General features: G+C 47.8%; 1 protein-coding gene across 1 annotated transcript in view; it reads right to left on the bottom strand.

Moving 5' to 3' along the window:
* LOC123370452 (NACHT, LRR and PYD domains-containing protein 3-like) overlaps positions 1 to 16,083 on the bottom strand; it is a 58,665-nt gene that overhangs the window by 17,851 nt on the left and 24,731 nt on the right. The window contains exons 7-10 of the mRNA XM_045017038.1: positions 11,440 to 11,610; positions 9,628 to 9,798; positions 3,524 to 3,697; positions 1,596 to 1,766 (exon numbers count right to left, since the gene is read on the bottom strand). Coding sequence (XP_044872973.1) covers positions 1,596 to 1,766; positions 3,524 to 3,697; positions 9,628 to 9,798; positions 11,440 to 11,610 — 687 coding nt within the window. The remainder of the gene's footprint in view (positions 1 to 1,595; positions 1,767 to 3,523; positions 3,698 to 9,627; positions 9,799 to 11,439; positions 11,611 to 16,083) is intronic.

Raw genomic sequence — 16,083 nt, 5'->3', positions numbered from 1 at the left:
GTCTGTCTGGAGAGGGTTTCATTTCCATTCTGGAGGGAGGGAAGGATGGCTCCTGCCACATGTGCCACTAGCCAAATACTTAGGGGCTAGGGACATCCCAGGTCCTCAGCGAGTAAGGGGTTAATTCTGGCTTCCTTCAATCTGTCCTTGCACAGGTGCTCAGGGAAAGGGCTATAAAAACAGCTGTTGGGGAGCCAGTGGGTGCAGAATGGCTGTGGGTTGAGATGGCTGCAAATTCAGGCTGAGCGAGCCTCAGGCTGGGGTGGTTTATGATTTGATGTTTTTAAGTTGTTTTGCTTTGCTGATTGAGATTTGCTTCTGCTGAAATATCCTTCCTGATTACCAAAGTCTTGCTGCTGTACAGCAAGGGCCATGGTACCACCCCATACAGCTGCTGCTCACGCTGCCTCTTCCCGACTCTCAATAAGACATTTGCTGTTGCAGCTGAGTCTTCAGAGCTATGCTGGCCCTGCAAATTTGGCCTGAAACTACACCTGGGAGGATATATCATGCAGGGTCCCAGAGGGGTCTGTCCTGCGTCCGGAACTGCTCAATATTTTCATTAACAGCTTGAATGATGGAGTGGCAAGTACACTTATAACATCTGCAGATGGCACCAAGCTGGGGAGGGGTTACAAACAATTTTAGAAGACAGTATTCGAATTCAAAATGATCTTGATTAATTGGAAAATTGGTCTGAAATTTATCATATTAAATAGAGACGTGCAATGTTTTGCAGTTAGGAAGGTAAAATATCAAATGCACAGCTACAAAATGGGGAATAACTGGCTAGGTGGCAATACTGCAGAAAATGACCTGGGGATTATAGTGGATCACCAAGTGAATATGAGTAAACAGTGTGATGTATTTTTTTGGAAAAAGGCTAATATCACTGTAGGGTGTATTAGCAGGAGAGTCGTAAGTAAGACATGGGAGGTGAGTGTCCCATTCTACTCATCACTGGTGAGGCCTCAGCTGGAGAACTGTGTCCAGTTTGGGGCATCACAGTTCAAGAAAGATGTTGATGAATTAGAGTCCAGATGAGAGCAACAAAAGTGAAAAGAGGTTTAGAAAACAAGCTCCACAAGAAAAGGGTGAAAGACTTGGGCATGTTTAGTCTATAGAAGACAAGGCTGAGGGGCAACATAACAGTCTTCAACTATGTGAAAGGTTGTTATAAAGAGAATGGTGATCCATTGTTCTCCAGGTCCACCAAGGGTAGGACAAGAAGTAATCAGCTGAATCAGCAGCAAGGGAGATTTAGGTTGGATATTAGGAAACACTTTCAAACTATAAGGAGAGTAAAGTCCTGGAACAAGTTACCTAGGGAGACTGTGGAATCCCTGTCCTTGGAGGTTTTTAAGAACAGGTGAGACAAACACCTGCCAGGGATGGGCTACGTTTACTTAATTCTGCCTCTGCACTGTGGGATGAACTCGATGACCTCTCGAGGTCCCTTTCAGCCGTATATTTCTATGGAGTGGAAGGTGCAGGGCCTGGGGCTGGTGGGAGCACAAGCATTACAGTTCGGTAACCCAGCAGCCAGAGCTACCATGCTAGCAGGCACAGACTGGAGCAGACCAGCCAGTACTTACAGTATTTTCTGCAGTTTGCAGTTGGGATGTCTCAGTCCCTCACACAACACCTGCACACCTGAATCTCCCAGCTTTGCCCCCCAAAGGTTCAGCTCTGTCAGGGCCTGGCTGGTGCTGAGAGCAGAGGAGAGGAACCCACAACATACAGCTGAGAGTCTGCACCACTCCAGCCTGCATGAAATGAAGAGAGAATGGAAAATGATTCATTTCTGACCCATGCACTGTGTTCCCCTCACAGATGTCTGTGTGAGTCTAGAAAGATTTATTATTGTGGGAGTGCAGGGAGAGACGACAGCGCTGTGGGAAGAGGCCAGGGGGAATAAAAACACAAAAGGCCGTTAGTGTGGATTTTTTCCATGCACACCCGTCAGGCAGGGTTTAGCTCTCATTTATGTTGGTGTAACTCTGGAGCAAATCCCTTGCAGTCAATAAAGGCAGACTTGCAAATACAGAGCAGCTGAGAGCACAGTCGGGCCCATTAAGTTGGTTACCCAGCATTCCACAAGTGACTGTTCACTTGAAGTGAAAGGAGGGGGTAGGTTGTGTGGGCACTTTTAGTGGGTTGGGAGGGGGAAGGTTGTGGCTGGAAAATAGTTCAAATGTTTTCATTGCTAGCACTCTGGATCTCTTCTGGTCTAAGCAGATGGAGCCAGAATAAGCTCTCCAGCCCAAAATGTTCCCCAGGGCCGTTTTGGGGCAGATTTTCGAGACAAAAGCACCAGCAAAGTGAATGTCAAAATCAGCCTTCTGTTACTGCAGCTGCTGTCTATCACTGGAGGTTTGAGGTTAATGCCACCAACTCCTAATCCAGGGACTCCCATTCTCTCCCCAGAACATCAGACCCATGGCTGGAGAGCTGAGCTGCTTCTGTCCCCATCTCTCCCCACTAGCCCCCAAGCAGGGCCTCAAAGCTCTGCCTGTCAGTATGTAGGTGGACAGGACTCCTCTCAGGGCTCTTTGTTGTTTCTCCACCATCAGTGATGACTGGCCTCTCCTCCCCCACAGCCCTGCAGAGAGTGACGGTGGCTCCTCTCCCTGGTGGCAAGTGCCCCGTCTCTCCCTCATAGCTCAGAGGAGGGTGGGGAACGAGTAACTCACTGAGAGTGATATGAGGGGGGCGGGAGGGAATATTCACAGCTGAAGTGTGTCTTCTTCACTGCTGTGCTGCTCTGACAGATCTACTGGAATAGTCCATGGACTAGCCTCCACCTGGAAGGGGTGGAAGCTCCATGACTTGGGCCATCATCACAGTAGACTAGACAACTCATGGGGAAATACACTGTAGGGAGCAGGGCACAAGGTGAAATAATGGCCTTGTGAATCTGGTGCAGTGCCCACCCCCCACTGGCTTTGGATCTAATGTGCTGCAGAGAAGGGGTCTCTGGAGACTGTGTAAGTGACAGATCACTCCTACCTCACCACCCATCACACTCTGATTGACAGCAGCCTCAAAAGGAGGCAGCTTGTGCCACTCACTGGGCTGGGGTATGTGCACTCAGCTGCTTTGACGCCATGGAAGGCTTTAAATCTGAGCAGAAAAGTGTCACAAGTTTTAAAGTTAATATATAAAGGTGTCAAAGTCATTAAAGTTATCTTTAAAATGGGCTGTTAGTGGAAGAGTAAGAGAATGCTCTTTTTTTAAAAAAAAAGCCCAATATTAAAGAATTGGTTTAAAAAAATTAAAATATTTATTCACTGGGACCGTGTTACCAGCTGTCTGCTGTGGGCCCACCTTTGCTTAATATTTCCATTTTCCAAACAGGGCAGGCTGGGCGCACTTTGTGAGCCATTGACAATGGTGCTGGAGAGACACTGAATTCTCAGTTTTTCCATATACCTACAGGGGGCAGACACCAGCTACAGCCCCTGTGAAGCACTTTACATAGATGTCATCAGAAAATACACAGAGGAGACCAAATATTACTTACCCCAGCATCTGTAATTTGCAGTTTGGATGTTTCAGTCCCTCACACAGCAGTAGAACTCCAGCCTCTCCCAGAGAAAAATTATAACTGAGGTCAAGGTCTGTCAGGCTCTGGCTCATGCTGAGAACGGTGGAGAGATCCCCACAGCAAGCGCCTGTGAGACCGCAAAATCTCAACCTGCAAGAGAGACAAATGCAGAGCAGATCCATCAGAAAATGAGTGAGGCTCATCACAGCTGTTCTGACAAGTGGCCCACCCAGCATCTCCTTTCCCTGACCAATCAGTATCAGGAATGAGCCACAAAACCATCCCTAGACTCTGTCCTAAGACCCATCCCTTGACCAATGAGAACCCAGAACCAGGTTTGGGTGTGACTTCCTGCATTAGCCCCACTGCTTGCACTATAAAGAGAAGCAGCAAAGAATCCTGTGGCACCTTATAGACTAACAGACGTTTTGCAGCATGAGCTTTCGTGGGTGAATACCCACTTCTTCTCTGTTAGTCTATAAGGTGCCACAGGATTCTTTGCTGCTTCTACAGAACCAGACTAACACGGCTACCCCTCTGATACTATAAAGAGAGAGAGAGAGAAAGTGAAGTTTCAAGGAAGGCTCTAGGAAAGGGTCAGGAAGAGGAAAATGGGGAAGATGGATGGAGAAGTTTAGAGGGTGGAAAATATCAGAAGAGAGAAGTTAATTGGAGGGTAAAACAGACACTACAAAACAATGAGGAAAAAAGAGTCAGAGAAAAGGAGAGAAGAAAACTTTCAAGCAGAGAAAAACTAAAAATAGTAAAGGGGAGATCTAGTGGCACTCTGTTACATTATTTTATATCAAGTTTGATGCCACAACGTTGCAATAAAATATACTCATGACATGTGGCCAACCCCAAAAGTTCCAAAATCATGAGTCAGGCTCCAAAAAGTCACGATATCGGCTTAGATTTCATGGGATTATTTTTTACAAATACATTTTGGGTTCTTCTTCTTTGTCTTCTGGTTTTTGAGACTTTAGGGTTTGTGTTTTCAGGCTCTATCTGTAACCACAAGGGCTAGAAACGTAGCCTTCGTTTTTAAAAAGTGAGGGGCTCACTTATTCACATGACTCCAGGAGCTGTGACTTTAAGAAAAACCATCAAATATCAAAATTTGTGATAAAATTATGAGATGGCAACAATATTATATATCAGACAACGTGACTTCATAGGACAATGGGGTCTCTGTAGCCTGGTTAGGAATGGTAGGTGGCCATGGGAGTCCATTTGACCAGAGCTTAGAGGAGGGAATAACCTGATTTTTGTTTACCTCAAAAACTTTACTGTAAAATAATGGGTTTTCAGTCCTCCTTTAATTGCAAATCTGAATGCAAACTTAATTATAGAATTGCTAGCACTGCCTCCACAAGTTTTTCCCCAATGCTAGTGCTAGGTTTTAGAATATTCCATGCTTGCATCTACCTGAAATAATCATATATATTTAGGGGTCCTGTGGTTTTGATGCACATCTGGTTTCACAGTACGTTACCTGATGCACTAGCAAGTTATCCTAGCACAGAAGTCCAGATGAACAGCGGCTGTGCTCGTATTATTGATTATTTTATTATATTATTTTTATTGCACAGCATTCTGACTTTGAAACATATGAAAAGCTTCTAAAATACAGGAAATTGCACCTAACTTTTCAAAAATGTCTGGGTGGCGGTGGCTAGTTCATGCCGCTGCTCACCGCTGCCCGTGCTACCGCGGCTACGCTACTATTTTTAGTGCACTAGCTAAGATCAGCACTAGCATTAATGTGTGTACGTGAGCTGGGAATCACACACCCCCGGCTCCAACCGCAGACAGAGCCTAAGGCTTCAAGGGCAGAGAGCTACTTATCAATGGATAGATACTAGGAGTAGTGATGAGGGGTCCAAGCACAGTATCTGATCTGAGGAACCGTGTTCAGGAAATTCAGGAAGCTGACTACCCAGGGCCTGGAGCTACCCAAGCAAAAATGCAAAAGCCATGAACTGTGGGGAGGCGAACTCCTACCCCCCGCCTCCGGATACATACTTGGAACAGCTAGCTCATGCCACTGCTCGCACTACCGTAGCTACATCACTATATTTAGCACGCTGGGTCGATGAGAGCTAGAGCGAGTGTATCTAGTCACTCTGGGAATCACATTCCCAGCTCCGAGTGCAGACGTAGCCTTCATGTGAGCAAAAGACTGTGGGAGTGTCTCATGGGTATGAGACTTTTCCACTCCAATCCAAGATTTACATGGAAGCAGGGCCGGTGCAAGGAAGTTTCGCCTAGGGCATGAAACTTCCACCTTGCACCCCCTCCCACCCAGCTAACTCCCCCCCCCTGCAGCTACCCCTGCCCGGGGGGAGACCCCCCCCCACATGGAAGCTAACTCCGCCCGCAGATACCCCGCCCACACATGTGGAAGCTAACCCCGCCCGGAGAGACTCCCCCACCCCGCGCAGAAGCTAACCCTCCCTGGGAAGACTCTTCCCCCGCAGAAGCTAACCCTGCCTGGGGAGCCCCCTCCTGCAGCAGCTAATCCCACCTGGGGAGCCCGCCCCAGCTCACCTCGGCTCCACCTCCTCTGCTGAGCATGCCGGCGTCGCTCTAATTCTCCTCCCCTCCCAGGCTTGTGTCACCAATTGGAGGAGACTTAGAGCGGAGGCTACATGCTCAGCAGAGGAGGCAGAGTGGAGGTGATCTGGGGTGGGGAGCGGTTCCCCTGTGCGCCCCCGCCTGTTACTGCGGGCAGCCCTCCCCACGCCCCTGCCCCAGCTCACCTCCACTCCATCGCCTCGCCTGAGTGGGCTTTTAGGCGACCTAAGCGGCCGCCTAGTTTGCCTAAATGATTGCACCGGCCCTGCATGGAAGACACACAAGAAATACAAGCCAGCCTCTGGAAAGTATTACTCTAGGAACCAGCCACCAATCCAGTGCAAATGAGTTTCAGCCACTGCACACAAAATTACTACAGACACAGGCACACCTCAGGATCAAAGCTTGTGTTGAACAAAGCAAGGTTAGTGGCTGAAAAGCCTTTTATCAGCTTGGATTAGATCCCTGACCTGGTCTGCAACCCCAGAGCCTGGCTATCTGACACAGCAGGCTGGGAGCGGGATCATTTCATCCTTCCAGCTGACACTGTGCCCTACAGACCCAGACCAATTTTATTGCCACCCAGCTTCAAATGCAAAAGAAGCTCCTTTATAACAAAATCCCTTGAGTACATCTACTTAATCTGAGAGACCAATTGACAAGCCCAATAAGACATTCCAATAGCACAGATCTATTACCTACAGAGAGTTCAAGTTTTCTGGAGGAGCTGACAGAGACACTGGCTGACATGGTGATGCAGTTCCTGAGGCTCCTCATTCTTGGAGGCTTAATGATTCACACTGACAATACACCAGATCCAATGCACAAAACTTTCTATTTTCCCTGTTCACCTTTGGATTCTCACAGGCAGTCCCTAGGCCTTAAATACACATACAGCTGGTCACATCCTGACCTTTATAATGAACGTGGATCAATCCCTGATGCCAGTCAGATTGCCACCTTCAAAAGAAAAAGAACATAAGAATGGCCATACTCCATCTAGCCCAGTATCCTGTCTTGTGACAGGTGCCCCAGAACGAATGAACAGAACAGGTCACCATCAAGTGCTCCATCCCCTGTCGCCCATTCCCAGCTTCTGGTCAACAGAGACTAGGGACACCATCCCTGCCCATCCTGGCTAATAGTCAGTGGTGGACCTATCTTCCACGAATGTATCTAGTTCTTTTTTTAACCGTGTTATAGTCTTGGTCTTCACAACATCATCTGGCAAGGAGTTCCACAAGTTGATTGTGCGTTGTGTGAAAAAAATATGTCCTTGTGTTTGTTTTAAATCTGCTGCCTATTAATTTTTTTCTCTTAACATCATGGTCCATCCTAGATTGCTCACTGATCCAGTTAGACCCACAAAGCACTGATGCCCTAGCCCAGCAGCCAAGGACTAGAAGAACCAGTGAGACATCACAGTCACTGACTGACCACAGCCATGAATACTTTGGTTCTGAAGCACTTCCTTCCCATATGACCCTCACAGAGCTTTGTGGTTTCTTCTTCCTGTGACAGATGATGCAAGGAGGCAAGAAAACCCAAGCGTCAGTGTTGAGAACTCTCAAGAAGAAACTGATTTCTGAACAACAAATTCTTCTTTGCCTGCTCCTTGGCCCTGGAGGAGACCAAGAGATCCTCCTTCTCCTCTTCCATAGCAACCACCAAGGCTACATTGATGCAGTTGGACTATGGGGGTGTGAATTGCAACAGCACAGCATTCCGGTGCACGCAGCACCCCAATGTGGACGGTCCTAGTGCGAATTAAGAGATACCTAGCTTGTGTTAACATAGTCCTCTTCAAACAGGACTATGTTAGCACGAACTAGGTACCTTTTTGTTTGCACCTGCATTGTCTATATGGGGGAGTTACAGCACAGCAGTTTGGTGCATGCTGCACTTCATACCCCTGTAGTCTGAACTGCAGGGCTGAGTAGACAAGCCCCAAGTCACACCCCACTGAACTATTTTGGATTGTCAATAACATTGCTAACTTAGATGCCTCCTAGCTCCAGAGCCCAGCACCATTCGGCGTGAGGAACTGTACCCACTTCACAGAGAAGATCTTCCACATCCAGGATGGCCTCTATGGCCATCAGGGACAACACAAAACCCTCCTTAGAATTCTGTTCATTCACAAAACAGGAATCCTAGACAATGCTAGATGAAATCTGAGCCTTTGCCTATGACTCTGATCCTTGATCTCTGTGGCTAGTGCAGGCCAGTAAGTGCAGGGCCATCCCTAGGGGGGTGCGGGGCCCGGGGTGAATGAATACATCACTTCCGTGACTGACCCGTCACTTCTGGGAGTGACTGCGCTGGCCAATTGCTCTGGCCCGCAGGGCCCCCAAAGGCGGAGCCAGAGGGGTCGTCCTGATTCGCCATACCCTAGGAACGGCTCTGAGCAAGAGCATCTAGAACCCCTACTAACAAATACTGTCATCATTTGCTTTTGAGGACAGACATCTGCTCCCCCAACCTGGAGCATGCAGTAACCTGGCCAGGACTTAAGAATTCATTGCTTGATACAACCAGCCTTACATGTGAATGCCCGGTATCATCAAGTCTCTTGTTTCTGAGCAATCTAGTCAAGCAGTAACTGAACAGTTGCAACCAACTTCACCTGTCCATTGGCAATATCCAGCTGGGTTTTAAGCCTAGACACAGAACAGACATGGCACTGCCAAGGCTGATGGAGAACCTCCTCCTGTCCACAGGCAAGAGGATTTTTGAAGCTTTTTATTGTCAGGGTTTGCAGAATGGTGACAAATCCTGTTCTTGTTGAAGTCAACAGTAAAACTTGGAGATGGGGTGGGGGAGCACCTTAGTATTTGGATGTTGTGTGCAGCAAAAATTGTTTTCATCCAGCTCAACGATGACGGGAGGACATGGGATGGAGAACCGAGAAGATTCAATGGCAGCCTGGTGTAGGTGTAGGTGAGGGGACGTGAGGAAGTAAAAATCAACAGGGAGGTCACAAACCTGGATGGTGGGGCAGGGGCAGGGACAGAGGGAGGAGCAGGAGGGGATCAAGGCAGCAGGAACTGACTTAAATGAATCTTATATTATTTTGTCTCCAGTTGGCTCAAGAGGATGGGAGGTGAATACCCTCAGCTCTGTAAGTGCTTTGAGATCCTCAGCTAGATGGTGCTCTAGGAGGGCATGTCATTTGGCTTCCTCCCACCACCTACCCTACAGAGCAGGGGAGAGGGATGAGAAGTGGATGCGGGGGTGACTGGACATGAGGAGAAATAGTTAACAGAGGGATCAGAGCTGTCCTGGTTTGCAAGTGGTGATTTTTATTCACTGCAAGGGTCCTCCTGGGTAGTGGCTCCTTATTGCTCTCAGATGTTGGGGGGTGGGGAGAAAGTGTCCCCAACTGAGGCATTAATAGGAGAGACTCAGATTTTAACCTCACCACGTACCTGCAGGAAGTTTATTGTACCCCAGCCACGCCTCCTGCCAAGATCTTTACATAGAGGAAACTGGTCAATACTTACACTAGTCTCTGCAGTTTGCAATTTGGCTGTTTCAGTCCTTCACACAGCAGCTGCACTCCCAGAGCTCCCAGTTGATTATCACTCAGGTCCAGATCTGTCAGCAACTGGTTGTTGCTGAGAGCGGAAGAGAGCTCCCCACAACAAGCAGCTGAGAGTTTACAAGCCTTCAATCTGAAAGAGAGAGATGCACAGATTAGAGAATGAGCATGTCTGTCCATCCAGTCCTCTCCTCTCAATTGAAATTCCAGCATGGAAAGCCAAGAAGCATTTACCATAGTCCCCATGACCCTTAATCTAAGGATTTGCAACATATCAATAAACAAATGCATAGAGACTGGTGTGAAAAATGAAGAATAAGGGAATTATATAGGAAGCCAGTTGTACATTAGAGTTTCTCTTTCTTATAGACTAAAAGTCTCAGTGCTTTAGAAAGAAATATCACCCAGATCAAGGAGACTATGACCAAAATAGACAAACTGAAGATATATTGTCCTCTTGTCTCAATCTAGCTGCATTTACACCAGGGGTTGAATTTTTAATTTATTTTTATTTTAATTGACTTTTCCACACCTATGAGCCTTGTAGCTATGTTGACCTAAATTTTAAGTGTAGATCAGGCCTTAAACATGATGGCTAGATACTGAGGGCTTGTCTATACAAGGACATTGACCAGAATAGCTCCCTGTGTGGACACTCTTCCAGAATCAGAATAACTTTTCCCTTAGAACAATTACTCTGCTTTGCCAGCTATTGGGATTCTCATCTGTTGCAAGCTGCAGAGTTGTCCATTAGCAGCCTGGGGATCTCAGAGCAGCTCTAGTTTACACTAGGGAACTATTCGAATACCTGGAGCAGCCCTGAATCTGGGAGTGTAAAGGTGGTTTAAATCCACTTAGCTCCACTCTCTCTCTGGAATGTGAGATTGTTGCTGCACCTCTTAGAAGCTCAGCAATGAATCTTAACCTTGGTGTTGGTAGAAGTGGGATTGTAAAAGAGAAGTTTACACTGGGGTCCTTCTATGGGCATCTGTTATGTCCATTAGCCTGTGTTCCACGAGTGTGCGTTCAGCTAAGCTGAAGGTGAGGGTAGAGGGTGGCTGCATTTTCAGTGGGCTGGTGAATCCCAAAATGCGGCTGTGAAACCGTTCAAAACTTTTTCTCTGTGAGCTTGGAGGGGCCATGGGAAGTGCCTAGCTTCTATTTGCCACAACACACTGACGTGGGCTCTGGCAGTGCTAGGGTCGGCTGCCCCCAGGCTACTTCCAGACTCCCCCTCGGGTAGTACCTGGGTCAGGGTGGTGTACTCCGGGGGGTCCAGCACCATGGGTTCCTCGGGGCCGTGGGCGGTCGGCAGGCCCGGCCCCTCCTCCGGGTAGCGAGCGCAGGGCAAGTCAGGCCAGTCCTGGAGTGCACCTTGATCCGCGGGGTTTTCCCAGTCGTGGGCTAGGCTGGAGACGTCTGGCCTGCCCGGCGGTTGGCTCCCTAGTGAGCTCTGAGGGCCAGCCTTTATACTTCCAGGTCACCACCTGACCCTCTGAGGGGAGGGTTCCGAGCTCCCTAGCTCCGCCCACTCCGATCTCCGGATGGGGTCGTCCCGCTCCAGGGTGGAGGGGAGCCACACCGCCTCACTACACAGCTATTTTTAGTCCTGTAGTATGAACCTGGATCAGTTGATCCAGGATCTGAGAATTCACTGCTGTGGGTCTTTTTTGCAATGTAGACACCCCCTTCATGTACCTGCAGGGAGCCACAGTCTTGCACCATCCTCACACTCCATGGAGTCTTTTACGGAAAAAAAAAGGTAAATACACACCTCAGTTTCTGCAGTTTGCAGTTCACATGCTTCAGTCCCTCACACAGCAGCTTCACTCCTAATTCTCCCAGGCTGTTTCCTGCCAGGTGCAACTCGACCAAGGTCTGTTTGGTACCAAGAATAGAGGAGAGATCCTCACAGCAAGCAGCTGTCAAATGGCAATCACAAAACCTGCAGGAGATAAGCAGAGAGGAAAATGAGAACTTCTGTCTGTCCAGTCCCGCCGTGGGTTTCTAGAAAGATTCTTTTATTTGGGAATGGGAGTGGGGAGGGGGAAATCACAGATCTGTAGTAATGGATGGTGGGGATCACATGGTTATGTGTGGATTTCAATCCACGTGCATCTGTAGCTCTCACTGATCCTGTATTCCCATATGAGTGTTTTCCATCTCTGAGCAGACACACTTGGGCATCTGCTAATAAGAAGTTTTGTGGATGGGAGGAGCCTTTTCTTCTTTCTTGCTGCATCTTGTCAATTGAGGACTCAGCAAATAAGCCACCATCTATGGAAGACTTAGTATTGAACATTCAGGATTCAGGAGTGGCTCCAATTTGCCACGTCTCAAGTCTCACCCCCTCACCCCCATCTCTCTCAACCATATATTAGAAAAGGCTGGAATTTCCCTAGAGAGCCCAGTCTCAAAGGGCACAAGAGAGAGAGGGAGGTCTGTCTTTGCCACATCTCTGAACAAGAACCTACCAGCCTTCTGCTGATAGCCTGGAGAATAGATAATGTTAGCAAGGGGGCTCTCTCTACCTCCGTGAGAAGAATGCTCCTGTGGACCTTAATATCTGCTTCTGGTGACACAGGCACTGGTGCATCTCAGAAGAGACAAGGATTCTATAATCTTCATAGACTCCTACTGGCTAGGCCACATGCAGCTGTCCAAAGCCAACTCCATTGGGCTGAATCTGGTCTTGGTTGCTAACACAGAACAAAGGCACCTTGCTACATCTCAGGAGCCCTCTTCCTGACAGCTTGGCTCCAGACAGGGCACAGGCCATATGCAGGAGCCTCATGTCTTCCTAGAATCATATCATAGAATATCAGGGTCGGAAGGACCTCAGGAGATCATCTAATCCAACCCCTGCTCAAAGCAGGACCAATCCCCAGACAGATTTTTACCCAAAATCCCTAAATGGCCCCCTCAAGGACTGAACTCACAACGCTGGATTTAAGCAAGACAAAGTTCAAACCACTGAGCTATCCTTCCCCATCTACCAGTGGAAAGAGGTTCTGGCAGGGTGCAAGCAGGTCCACATGGTGCTCTCTATTATCTCCACAGAAAAGCAGTTTGACTGACTCCTTCATCCGAGTCTATCCTAAAGACTGATGCCACACAGAGGCATTTAGCAGCTATTCCAGCCTCTCAGGAAGTAGACAAAGTGTCCCGTCCCTGCAGCCCTTATTATCCGCTTCATATAGGGCTTGACACTTTTGAAATCCTGTGTCAGAGAGGGGTGCGTGCGTGCGTGCGTGACTGTACAAAATTACAAAGCCCATTTTGTATTAGCTGTTGAACACATGTCTGAACTTGCCCAGGACAAACCCATTGAACAGCATTTCCTGAGCAGGAAAGGTGCTTGACAGGCAGTTGAAGGACTGTCACTGACAAGCCATCAGGACTATGCTCTGGAGTCATTGACTGTGATTATCTCAACTTTTGGCCCAATCCCTTGGAACAGAGGGGCCACAGGCAGGGCAAGCATGACTAGGAGAGAGTGCTGGGGCAACCCAGTGGGTCACATGGCAAGGGGACAGAGACCCCAGAGCTGCCCTGTGCAGGGGATGGGTATGACCATCATGACATGTAAGCAGGATGTACAGTAGCGAGAGAGGGCAAGAGGGACTCTGCCCAGCCTGAAACCCTGACATGCCTCAGACTCGTGGGAAGGGCCCAACCAGACTCAGGGAGGCGGGATCTCAGGACTTCTGTTGTTTTTCAAAGATCTGTAACTCCTGAGTGCTTTGAAGACAAAGTCTCTGATTAATAAGCCCCTGTGCCAAGCCTGTGTTCCTTGCTTTCCTGCCACATTATCCCTGAAGGTGACAAGCTAGAAGCCCAGAGAGCCCACAACCAAGGTGGAGCGCTGGAGCAGGGTGTGAGTCTGACTGGAGGTGGGACTTGGGAGATCTCAGACACTGATTTCAGGGTCTAGGGCAATAGGAAGGCAGAGCTTCACATTCCAAGGAAGGACATCAGACAAGAGGGCTGAGGAATGACCCCAAAGATCCAGACCTGGAAACAGAGACTAGACCACACCCAGGCTCACCTGGCTTAGAAGCAGGTGTCACCCAGTGATTGGGTCCCACTCACAACAGCCTGGCAATCCTACAGAGTGGTACTCGGCCAAGTTGTAACACCTCCATTCCCCGGTGTCATGGGATAAAGCCGATGAAACTTCCTTTCGAATCACTTGGTTAATGGAGCTTAATTTTTGTACCTGGAAAGTCATTTTCCTACCAACAGTGATTCTGGCTCAGAGCGAGTGAGCTTCAGGCTCACATGACTGGTCCACCATATCACATTTTACAAAGCTAAGGTGATAGTATAGACTCCTCTGAGATTCGTCACCAGTGTGTTTTGAACTTACTAGTCTATCCATCCTGACAATTTTTTCCCTCATGCCTGTGTGCCCATCTGAGTGGGGCCCTTCCCCAGGGACTCAGTGTTCTATTTGGGACAAATTAAACATTTGGAAATACCAACCAACTTTTTAGGAAAAAAAACTTTGATTCATTTGACACCAATTTGACACATTAGCTCTTCAAAAGGCCAGGAGGAAGTGGTCCCATTTTTACAGTTAGTTCTCATTAAAACAGTAGAACCTTGGAGTTATGAACACGTTGAGAATGGAAGTTGTTCATAATTCTGAAATGTTTGTGACTCTGATCAAAACGTTAAGGTTGTTCTTTCAAAAGTTTACCACTGAATACTGACTGAATACTTTACTATGAGTGAACAACTGACTCTGAAACTGTACTATGCAGAAGAAAAATGCTGCTTTTAACCATCTTAATTTAAATGAAAAAAGCACAGAAACTGTTTCCTTACTTTGTCATTTTTTTTAAACTTTCCCTTTATTTTTTTAGTAGATTATATTTAACAGTCACATAATGTATTTGCTGCTGCTTCTTTTTTCCCCCTCTGCTTCTGCCTGATAGCCTACTTCTGGTTTCAAATGAGTTGTGTGGTTGACAGGTCAGTTCATACCTCCGGTGTTTGTAACTCTGAGGTTCTATTATAGTTTATTTTTATACAGTTTTTCCATTCCCTTTACTTCGCAGTGAGAAATCAGTGCATATTCCATTGGTTACCCTCAGTCTGCTGTGGAAAAGGGCAGTGCATTTGCCTAGCTTCACAGATCACATTGGGATTAGTGTCGGCAAGAATTTGCTCTGTGGATAAAGGTGGCTGTGATGTCTCGTACATGTGCTGTTGTTGGCAAAGTTTGAGGTTTCAGTATTTGGGCTTCCATTGTGTAGCAAACTCTTCCTTCACAGCCAACATGTAAACAGTTCCCAGACAGAAGGCTTTGTCATGCTGACATTGAAGTTACTGTGACCTGCCCCCAACCTTGTAGAAAGAGATTAAAAAATGCTGGACTGGATGCCTTTCTGGAAGATGCTTTAGTTAAATCCAAGTTACTGGGCTCAGTGCAGGGGTAACTGGGTGAAATTTAATGATCTTTGGTATACATGAGGTCAGACTAGATGATGTAATGATACCATCTGGCCTTACAATCTATGAGTCCATGAATTTCTGTAGTGGATTTATAACCTCCTCCCTTTTGGAGACCACCTTTCCCCCCGCCCCCAACATGGAATTACTTTAGGCCATCGGGGCCTGGAAACAGCAAAATGATGTTCCATTTAATTCTTTTCTGCACTTCTATTCCCTAGCCCTTAGCCACTGTTGTCCATGGCTTTGTCACCGTTCTGTTGGACTGCCACAACTCACTCTCTGTCGGTGTGGTATAGGCATCCCATTCACCTGGCAGCAGATCGCTTCTTAAGCTACAAAGGCCAAAGTGAGCATATCACTTTGGTGCACTATGTCCACAAACAGCACACTCTGCAAGTGCTGCAGGCCTGTGGCTTGTTGCATCTGACCCACACTTCTTAATACAGCTCCCTGAACTAGGAGCATAATGTCCATGGCTTACAGTGTATGCTCTCTCTTAATATTTTTAGTTTGCTGCATTGCCTCCTTTAAATGGTTCTGTCCTGCCCTAAAATATGCACATAGGTTGTGAATGGCAACATCCTCTCACTTGCAGAAGATGCGATGGGGTCAGCAGCTCCCACTGCCCTCTGCCAAGCTGCTTGTGGGCCTGCCGGGCCAGGATGTATCATGAAGAGCACCAGCAGCTGTGGGTGTCTGTGCTTGTGAGGGGCTGGATTTTAGTCATTTGTTCAGTTGTTTTGTTATGTTTTCAGATCTCGTTTTGTGGTTTGTTTTGGCACTGAACGAGCCGTTCCTTTGCAGGTAGCACTTTGGGAGCTTGAGATGACCGTGCTCTGGGCTCAGAGGGAGAATATCATTCAGGGCCCTTCCTCCATGCAGCCCAGAGACTTTGGAGTTCTCCCCCACCTCCTGTTGTGGAGTCCTTGGGGCATGTGCAGCTTGCCGGGGAGGATGG

Source organism: Mauremys mutica, chromosome 4 (assembly GCF_020497125.1).
Source record: "Mauremys mutica isolate MM-2020 ecotype Southern chromosome 4, ASM2049712v1, whole genome shotgun sequence".
Lineage (NCBI taxonomy): Eukaryota > Metazoa > Chordata > Testudines > Geoemydidae > Mauremys > Mauremys mutica.
This window is presented reverse-complemented; position numbering and strand designations above follow the sequence as displayed.